The sequence below is a fragment of the Olea europaea genome, unplaced genomic scaffold (genome assembly GCF_002742605.1).
Source record: "Olea europaea var. sylvestris unplaced genomic scaffold, O_europaea_v1 scaffold505, whole genome shotgun sequence".
In the NCBI taxonomy this organism is placed as follows: Eukaryota; Viridiplantae; Streptophyta; class Magnoliopsida; order Lamiales; family Oleaceae; genus Olea; species Olea europaea.
Window position 1 is genome coordinate 178,280 of NW_019263365.1, and position 10,307 is coordinate 188,586.

At 33.7% G+C, this 10,307-nt stretch overlaps 1 protein-coding gene across 5 annotated transcripts; it reads left to right on the forward strand.

The window, feature by feature from the left end:
* The first annotated feature begins 903 nt into the window (after positions 1 to 903).
* Positions 904 to 7,986, forward strand: LOC111388525. 5 transcript variants are annotated; one of them, XM_023013258.1, is made up of 9 exons: positions 904 to 1,093; positions 1,416 to 1,484; positions 1,998 to 2,157; positions 3,034 to 3,716; positions 4,296 to 4,469; positions 4,558 to 4,677; positions 5,624 to 5,803; positions 6,011 to 6,057; positions 6,351 to 6,937. In XM_023013258.1, exons 2-9 carry the CDS (start codon positions 1,437 to 1,439, stop codon positions 6,379 to 6,381), a joined length of 1,443 nt encoding a protein of 480 aa, XP_022869026.1. In that variant the 5' UTR covers positions 904 to 1,093; positions 1,416 to 1,436; the 3' UTR covers positions 6,382 to 6,937. The 5 variants fall into 5 exon arrangements, with proteins under 5 accessions (XP_022869026.1, XP_022869023.1, XP_022869022.1 ...); XM_023013255.1 differs by lacking the exon at positions 6,351 to 6,937 and adding an exon at positions 6,963 to 7,986 and having other exon boundaries at positions 905 to 1,102; XM_023013254.1 differs by lacking the exon at positions 6,351 to 6,937 and adding an exon at positions 6,963 to 7,986 and having other exon boundaries at positions 905 to 1,093.
* The last annotated feature ends 2,321 nt before the right edge of the window (positions 7,987 to 10,307 follow it).

Sequence of the window (10,307 nt, forward strand, 5' to 3'; positions counted from 1 at the left end):
AATTATTTCAGTATTGTGACAACAGTGGACACTGTATTAAATAAACATTGTTTAAAATTATTACCTCGTCTTCTTCGTGTTAATGCAGCTATATAACCTTGAGTTCACCTGGATTGAATTTCTTCGTCGGAGAGTTGGTCAGCTTTTTCAATCAGATTTCCATCATTTTTTGTAACAATATTGGCTATTAATTTATTCTTCTTACTTACCTGTCAAATTTTTCTTTCATTATGGTTACGTTAGTGTTAATTGCACTAGGATAAAATTTATGACCCGTGTGTCAAAAAATTTAACAAAATTTGATAAAAATGATGAAACGTGTAATTAAAAATTTGACACAAAGTTATAGATGATACGAAATATGTGAATAAAATAAAAAAAGAAATAAAAAAACAATTGTATATAATTCTTTAATCAACAATTGACTAATCAAACTAATATTTATTGATCTAGTTATATCGTGATCGTGAGATAAAAATGAACCGACTTCACAATTCAGGTCCAATTTGAGGATACAAAACACAAATACGTAATTATCCCAGTCTCCTAAAGATGGTTTTAAATATGTTATTTATCATATTCTCTTGTTAGCATGAGTAACGTTATTTAACCTCACTGGGTTACAACCCCAATATAGGTAACTCTAGATGGTAGGTTAAATAGAATATAAAATTAAATGACTTATTTATTTTCACTTATTATTTAATACCACCTTAGCATCGTCTAGATTTGGATTGCAATTTCAGTGCTGTTAACATATGGGTTTATGCAAAGTTCAATGATTATCTAGGAAAGTTTTAAAGTTCGATGACCCTATGGAAATATTTGGCAAAGTTGAATGACCAATTAGGGAATTAACCCGTTAACAATATACGTAGAAGAATATATGGAGGCTGGCGCATATGACTCGTTCTCCTTGATTTTATTGTGATAATTACTGCGCCAATTAACGAATTTCAGCTCCCATTTGATCACCTAACTAGGGTTCTTTTAATTTTCGCTCTTCTTTCTAGTTGGCCGCATTGAAATATATAATCAGTTTTCTTCCTCTTGTTTTGTTTTTCTGCTGGTAAAGAAACGGAAGAATTACAAGGTTCGAAAAGTTCGTATCTTATTTATTTTCTTGTGTCGAATTTCGATTCTTTTTACCAAGAATAACCAATGGTTTACCTTTTAATGTTAATGTTATTGATATGATTATTATTATATTTTATGTCTATTTCTCTTTTGTTTGACTGATTTATGTATATAACCGGTATGTGTAGTAATGATGGGATAGGGTTTTTGAAGATTATGTATGCTGTTTCAATGCTCAGTGTATTTATGTTCTTGAATTTGGATTTATCTAATGAGTTCGATTAATTTTGAGAGTAATTTATGTATTTGGCTAAAATGTGTTATTTTTTGAATTGCAGAATTGATTTGTAGAATTTCAAATGGGATTCAACGAAGTATATAAGGTGTTGCAGGAAATTTTCCCGCAGGTAATTGGGTTTTCTAGGTTCCGGATTTCATCGGTAATAATCTGGATATTTTTTCATCGTGATCATCTCTTCTTTCTAATTAAGGGCTTCAAATGAATAGATAAAATTAGGAACTGTAGTGAACCAAAAATATGGTGTTGGTAAAGATTTTTCTTGGAGATTGTATATTTGGATTGTGAAATACGTTATTTTACATTTTTGGATTGTGAAAATTTGTATATATAAAAATGGTATTGACTTCTGAAAACCCTTTAAGACTGATGTTTTGTAAGGAAAATATGAGATTGGATTTCACCCACCGCCCTACCCCACAATGACAATGTCAAAGAAGGGGAAATTTCTTTAATTTTGATTGTTAATTTGGTTATAATTTTTAAGGGTATTTATTACAACATTCTCTGTTCTTGATTTTTTTTCTCTTAAAAAAATTAATGGTAAATATTATTTCATAAAAGAAAAGGGATTAGGCACAGGCACATTTTGATGCCTTTTATTCTTCCTTTGTGGGGGCAGATTGATTCTCGAGTTCTTAGAGCTGTTGCCATTGAGCATAGCAAGGATGCTGATGCTGCTATTGACGCAGTCCTTGAGGAGATTATCCCATTTTTCACTGAAAGATCTAGACAAAGTTGTCAGTCCAGTGGGAGCATGAATGTGGGTGAATCATCTAAAGGTAGCTGTTTTCTTGAATAAAATGCTCAATTTTGTAAACTGATTTTTCTTTTTTCTTTTTTTAATTTTTCTAGAAGCATGCAGAAGATTCATGCATAAATTCCATTTGTGATAACTAACACTTACTCAAGTGTCAATCTATAACTGAATTTTAATACATCAATTTTGTTCAATTCGGAAATTACAATTTAATTTGATTTCACTATGATAAATTTGTCCAGCTCTGTCAGTCGAGTTGATGGAAGTCATGACGTGGTAGTCAACAATGATGGTTGCCATTTATCTAACTGATAGTCAATGATGATGGTTGCCATTTATTTAACTGATAGTCAATGATGATGGTTGTCATTTATTTAATTGAAGTTGCACTTATTCAACATTAGCAACTAACAGACACGTGATGACCATCATTTATGGACTACCATGCCATGAATTTCCGTGAGATGAAATTGGATGGAGTTACCTTAATTGAGATCACATAAAAGTGTAGTTATCCAATTGAAATCAAACGAAAGAGAAGTTATTTGATTGTTCAAAATTGAAGTACAATTACGTGATTGAAACTAGAGTCAAAGTATAGTTACCGTGAATGGAAGTTCCCCGAAGGTTTATTATTCTATTAAAAGTAAATTCAATTCTCTTATTTCGATCAAGAGAAGTAGAAGTATATGAATCGAGCGAAACTTAGAAAAAAAAAAAAAAAAAAGGGAGAGAGAGAGAGAGAGAGACCATAATCAGCAATTAGATGATTCATGAATCATTTAGTCAAATTGCATCTCCAGGTTGGACAAATCTTCATTGACAAAAATAAAAAATAAAAAATGAAGGATCTTAATTTTTTAGTTGGTCCCACTGTCTCAATCTTTGATTACAACAGCTCTTATAGGTGCCATTCCAACTGCTGGGATTGGAGGACTTCAGCAATCATTTCATGATGCAAATGATGAACATCACGAACCCTTCCAAGATATCAATAGTGGTAATCAAGAAGGAGCTGGCAGGATACCTGGCTTGAAATTATCAGAGAAATGTGAGAAAAGTAGTGCAGGGATTAGTGCTGATGCATTTCATCATGTTGAACGGGTTACTGTGATTGATAAAAGTGGGGCAAATTACAAACAAACGAAGATATCTGCAGACCTCGAAAGAGAGGAAATGATTTCAGCTGGAAACTGTCCAGAAAGCAGTATTGAAACTGTATCTAATCATAGTCCTAGTCAAACACGGAGAACTTTGGATGGTATGGATGTAGTCGTCAATCAAAACATGAATCTTGTGCCTGACCTTGAAGAATTTGATGGGTCGTTAGGTAGTGATTCTATTGTGGCAATCCATAAGGAAAACAGTGAACAATTGGTAGTAGTACCTGATGTGCAAGAGAGTAATGTAAAGAAACTAGACATATGTTTGTCAACTGATGCTACTCCTAAGAAAGAAGCTACCGATGAAATGGTTGGTATTGAAGATGGGTCTATCTTGAATGCCAGTGTGTCCCGATCTGGACAAATCTGTGTCATTGATCTTCTTGAGGATGTCATTGCAGATTCAAGAAATAACAAGGTATCAGCAATGTCAAACTCTTATTGTTTGTCGTTTATTAATTGAACTTAAGCATAGGAAAAAGATGGAGTTTATTGCATGAAATGATACTATTTATTCCTTCATAATAATTTGATGGCTAAGGCTGTGAATTAGTCTAAATTCTACCTTGCAATTAAGAATTTAATTATTAACAATTTAGTCAATTCAGTCAAGTATTTCTCATAGTAGTGGAATTTAATATTATTTCTCAATAAAGAATATTAAATTTGTATTAAGATCCAGTTGGAAATTGAAATTGTAAAATCTAATGGAGAAGAGTTTGATCTGTTTGCGCAAGGCACCTTGGAATAGCGCATTTCAGTAGTTTCATTGTAACAAAGTAAATATGAAGACTGTATCTGTTTAAAAAAAGAGAAAAAAAGAGGATCGTTATTCAATATGCTTAATGTACAATCATATAGTAAGCTCCACGAAATGTGTCTATCTTCAAATGTTGTCTAAGATTTCCCTACAGTAAGTAAAGAAAAAGAATGAGGTTACTTTTCGTCTTGTTTGATTTTTATTGGACATTAGGCCTTACAATATACTATGGTGCAGAAAACCCTGTTTTCTGCCATGGAGTCTGTTATCAGCATGATGAAGGAAGTGGAGCTTAAAGAGAAAAATGCAGAACAAGCCAAAATGGAAGCTGCTAAGGGCAGCGCTGATATACTGGATAGGATTGAAGAGCTAAGACAAATGGTGCAACGTGCGAAGGAGGCAAATGACGAGGTTCTACTCCTATTGCTGATAGTATTATTTCTTGTTTATCTTGAGCTAAAGACTTGCATGTAAATATGGTGTTCTTTTCTTCTGTTAGCAGCATGCTGGAGAAGTATATGGTGAAAAAGCCATCCTATCTACTGAGTTGAAAGAGCTTCGATCTCGTGTTCTCTCTTTGTCAGATGAAAGAGACAAATCGCTTGCAATTCTTCATGAGGTGATTTCGGTTTCTGCCATGCATTCCCATTATACTCGCATCAGATCTGAAAACATCAGACAGACATTGTTTTGAATTTAGTTAATTAGCAAATATTTTTAACTATTTCAAAAAGTTGCTTTCCATGATTCCCTGCATTCTTCTTCCAATCGTGCTTTCTAATCTTCTTCCCTCAAGGGAGGAAACAGAGAGGAAAACAGAAGGCAAGTAAAGAAAAGGATAAGAATAATCTTTGTTTCTTTTTTAGAGAATTGTCTTTGCTAATATTTGCTTTCCTTTTTAAACTGAGTTTCTCCTTGGTTCGTGCTGGATGGAATAATTGGGTGATACTATTGTTTTGTTTGTACATTTTTAAATAATAATAGTTTGCTTTGTTGTTGATCATATATTGTGATATATAAAGGTAAAGAGTAAGAGAATGAAAAAGAAGAAAGAATAACAATCAAGTATGAGGGGGTAGAGAGAGTAATCTTCACAATATTGAATAGCATAAATCATTTTCTGAGATATTCAACAATACTAATCCTATTTCTTTGTAAATTCTTAAGACTGAAACTTGTTAAAATAACCAGTGGAAACTTTCTAAACTTAAAGACCGGTAACTATTGCAAGAAAATGACTATTCAAAACATTGTTTTTCCCAAATTAATATCCACTTTCTATTTTACTCCTATAATGAGTGTGTATTTTTTAAGGCAATCTCCCTCATTTGGAATGCAATCCCCATTTCATTTATCCTAGCTACTCTTGAGTCTCAACTCTTGATGCTTCCACCTAGAATGTTCTTTTACTATAGCAATTGTGTTTCTGTACCAGACACTGCTTTGGCCAACCGATACATTATATAACATGTCAATATTGATTCTTCTATCATATGAAACATAATGTGAATTCTTGGAGGCTCAGTAACCAAAGTACTTACTTATTCATAAGCATTTACCTGCAGATACATAAGACTTTGGAGATGCGATTAGCTGCAGCTGAGGACGTGATAAAATCTGTGCAGCAGGAAAAGGTAGAAAAGGAAAATTCTGCACGAAAAGCACTTTCTAATCAAGAATTGCTAATGGAGACAGTGGTGCAGGAGTCAAAAATATTGAAGCAACAGGCAGAACAAAATGCCAAGGTAGTAGTGGCTTCTGTCTCATATGCTGACTTGAATTTCAATGGTTTCCACAGCGTGCCCATTTGCCAAGAAAAGAAGTTAATAGATTATTTCTAAATGATCCATTTTTGTTGCTATTCAGTCACAATTTTTTTTTAATTAATTAATTAATTAATTTTTTTTTGCTGAGGTTATATATTTGATTGTTGTGCTCTTGTTGTATTGCAGTTGAGGGAATTTCTTGTGGACCGTGGTCGTGTTGTAGATATATTGCAGTAAGTCATATGAGCTTCTGTTACTATCTTTCCTTTCTCTTCTACTTCGAGAGTTTAATTTGTGCGTATCTCTGATTGGGGTATGAGGTTAACTTTTCTATTTCATGTTCAAATCAATATCAAAATGATGCACAGAATTGAATATGTAGTTCTTCCAATTTTTGGCCCCGAATTTTTTTATTATTATTGTGATTGTCTGTACATGTTTTCAGGGGAAACGTTAGAAATTCTTTCAAATAACAGTATGGAGATATATTAATCCGTTAATGCCCTTCAATTCCTGGAATGTGTAGGCTGAGTACAATTGCAATTTCCAGCATTTGATGTTCAGAAAGTGGCATTTCAATTTCATATCTGCAATCTTATGAGAGTTATGAAACATGAGGATTTTAGTAGTAGTGTCATCATATTTACTAATGAGCAAGTGAAATTTTTCTAATGCTGATGATGAAACAAGACGAAATTGTGTTCTTTAAATTGTATTTATTTAGCTTTGTTTCATGTGCTTTTGTAGTTTATAATGTTATAATTGGTGATTTTTAATAGTACATAGATCCATCTTATAATCAAGAACTTGTAGGTTTTTTTTTTTTTTTAGCCTAAAGTTTCCAAATTCACATCATCTCCTGTTTTTGTTTATAATGTAACTTCTGCAGCTTGTATATTTTACATTTAAATAAGAAATTTTAATTCAAGAACTGAGTTTTCGTATATGACCGACCTGTTTAAATGTGTTTGTCCTAATTTGAGATCAAGGATTTGTATATGGTCCTGAAATCATATGGAGGTTTTTCATTGCTTTTCCTCGATATATATGTATTTAAAATTTTTTGATTTCTTTTCTGCGTTAATAATTTGAAATAATTAAACTAATAAGGCATATATCTGATTTTCCCCTCTCTCAGAGGAGAAATAGCTGTTATACGTCAAGATGTGAGGATGCTAAAAGAGAAGTTCGATGACCATGTTCTGTTTAGCAAATTTCTATCTTCCAGCCAGACCAGCTCTATTTTAGCTTCGTCTAGCTCATCCTTTGAAACCTTGGTTCCTGACCAAGTTGAGCCAGTACCTGCCCAGGTCGATTCATTGGAGAACCCAGGGAAGAGTGATCCAGAGCATTGTTTTGATGAACAGATATCTGAAAACAAAGCAACCCGAGATAATAGGAAGGAACATATAGTCATAGATGAGGGATGGGAAATTTTTGATAATCATGACATTGACATGTGAGTATGCATGCTGAGTACAGGTTAAAGACAGACTAACGTTCATGCTAACTTTACCTGCGTGGTTGGTTCCTGCTTCTAGAATTTTGTTTCTTTTCCTGCTGCATCATTTCTTGGAAGTTCTTCTCGGTTATCACCTCTTTTATGATGCATTGGCATGTGGAATTTCTACGGATTTTCTTGATTGAATTGTGAGATACTTGTAGCAATGTTTGGACTGGACAGCACTGGACACTATTAAGAAATAAATGAAGACCAAATCTTGTCATTTGTTGTGTCGAATTCTGTCTAACATTTAGCACCAGTTATGCCCTTGAGAATTATATGTACATTACGGGAATGTAAACAATAGAGCTTTTATATTTTGTGAGAGGTTCTCCAAGTTCTCAGTTTTTAGAAGAAATTGATCTCGGTCTCCAATTCTTATGTTAAGAGGATCTTGTTTGTGTTGATGAGAAAGAGGTCTCTTTGTCTCTTTATCCAATTCTGATGTTAGAGGATCTTGTTGTGTTGATGACAACAGCTGTTGGCAATCATGTTGGTAGCCACATTGCTCTGAACTCGTAGGTTTCTCAAATGGCCTTTTCATGAGTAGTGCTTAGAAGTTTTTCTGTTCTATATTCGCAGCCAGAGTCCAGGAAAAAACTTGCGCAAAATCGAGGTGAACAAATTTTTAGGTAATGGGATTAATTAATTTGTTCTTCGAGTGCTGTTAATTCTTTTGATGGTATGTAACTGTATATATTCCCAGTTAAATTGCTTGATTAGATCATCATCTTGGATTGGATAGAACCAAGGAAAAAACAAGAAAATAAAATCTAGCCTGTTGTACTAGATAGTATTGTCTGATAGTGTTAATTCTTGACCAGAGTTTGGTGCTTTTCAACAAAAACGAGCTTGCTGTTATGTCTTTTTAAGCAGAATGCCAATACAGGATGTTTACTGTGTTCATTAAAAAAGGTTGATTTTCTGCTCTTTGAGATGAAGAATGCAGAGGTTTGCATTGTACATGAGAAGGAACTCGAGATGATGTGGTGAATGCAGATTCTTGGCCCCCTATTGTGGCGAAAACTTCACTGAAATAACAAGACTGAGTTGACCTTGTAGCTTGTCTCGTACACAACCGTACTGGAAAATGGATGACTGACCACGTAGAGAATATTGGGAGCCTAATTTGAGGTGAGATAGAGACAACTTTTTAAAAACTGATTTCTTATGCATGGTCCCCAGTGGAACCTTTTTCCAGCTTATTTACTTTTTCTAAAGTTCAAAAAGTCTCATTTTCATTAAATATATATGTGCAATTGAGCATTTTGTTTCCATACTTGGCACCTGCTCACCAACTTAACTTGAAGATACCTCTATTCAATTAGACTCCTACTATTCTGACGATGAAAATTAGCTCCAAGTATGAGTCATTCCATTGATTGCAGCTTCGCGTGGATCTAGCCAACTGCATGACGACACAAATGGGCATCATCCCATAATAGAAAGAATTGAAAAGACAATATGTGAGCCATTTTCCACTTGAAGCGCAGCACGTATGAAGCTTCTTGACATTATCTAGATATGATACGAAGTAATCTTCGATCAAGTGCAGCACATATTAAGCTTCTTGACATTATCTAGATATGATACGAAGTAATCTTCGAGAAAGCCTACAATTGGGGTCACTTTGTCTGCTCCTGATTATGATTCCTTTCTGAAGTTTAGAGTCGACATCTCGAAACAGTTGTAGACTTGCCATATTTTCAACCATCAGCTTTTGTCATAAAAAATTAACAAGTATTCGAAGGTGTGGCATCAAAATGGGAGGTTTTACTGTTTGCTGACACTGGATATGTAATTATTAATAATTACACCCAAATCACCAACAAACATTTGTTTATGTTATTAATCTTTTGCTCTATTAAGATTTTTTCTTAATATTTTTTAAAAGAACACCTCCACGATGTTGCTCAAAGTCCCAAAGTTGCAACCATCTCTGTTCTTAAGAAATTCACATTTTAGAGTATTTGTTCTCTTGCACTAATATATTCTAAACAATCCAATTAATTTGGCTAATTCGCTAATGAAACTGAAAAGAAAAAATAAATAAATAAAATAAAATCAAACGCAGGACCATTCTATACCAACAAATTCTTGTATTTTATTTAACATTACAACAATCATGCTACCTTGGACTCTTCTTAACAATAAATATTTGTTAAAGCATGGTCAGTCGAGGGATTCTGGCAGGTAAAAGTTAAGGGTTAATCCGCTTGGACAGAAATCGCCACATGTCCCCCCGTTTGGACAGATTTCTGTCACCCAAGAATCACTCCCAAACAGCCCAGCAATTCCCCTTGCACAGAGGAACTGCTGCCGGTGTGCCCTTTTTTTTTTTTTTTTTTTTTTTTTTTTTAACTTTTTTCCCATTGAAAGCTGCCAAGTATAATCTTTTGCAATTCTGGCAGCATTTTTCTGTACACGTAGCATTTTTGTTAACCATTTTCCCATTGAAAGCTGCCAAGTATAATCTTTTGCAATTCTGGCAGCATTTTTCTGTACACGTAGCAGGGCTGTTTGCGTAATTGGTAGGGTCCAAAATGGCATTTTTTAAGAACTCTAAACTGCAGGATTCCAAATAGAAAAGACTAATAAAATTCCCCTTATCACAAATATCATAAAACACTACAGCTTCTTAAACATGAGCATATTCGTGACGACGATGAAAATATAGATAACACCAACCAGAAACTTCAAATCAATCATTCAATGACACATGGGTTGCATATCAATAATGATTTTATGATATATTTTTTAATAAATCGTTCTCATCAGCAGGGAAGTAAAACAACTCTTCAAAATGTATAGGCAAGTCACATCTTTACAGTGACACAAACTTTAATGAGAAGAGAGATGGGGGGACTTGATATAAAGCACTAACCATCGCCTAAAATGTTGGCAATAAATCCTATGCAAGACTACATGAAATAAGTTATATTGTTACACTGAACAAAATTGTATAGAGTATAGACTGTT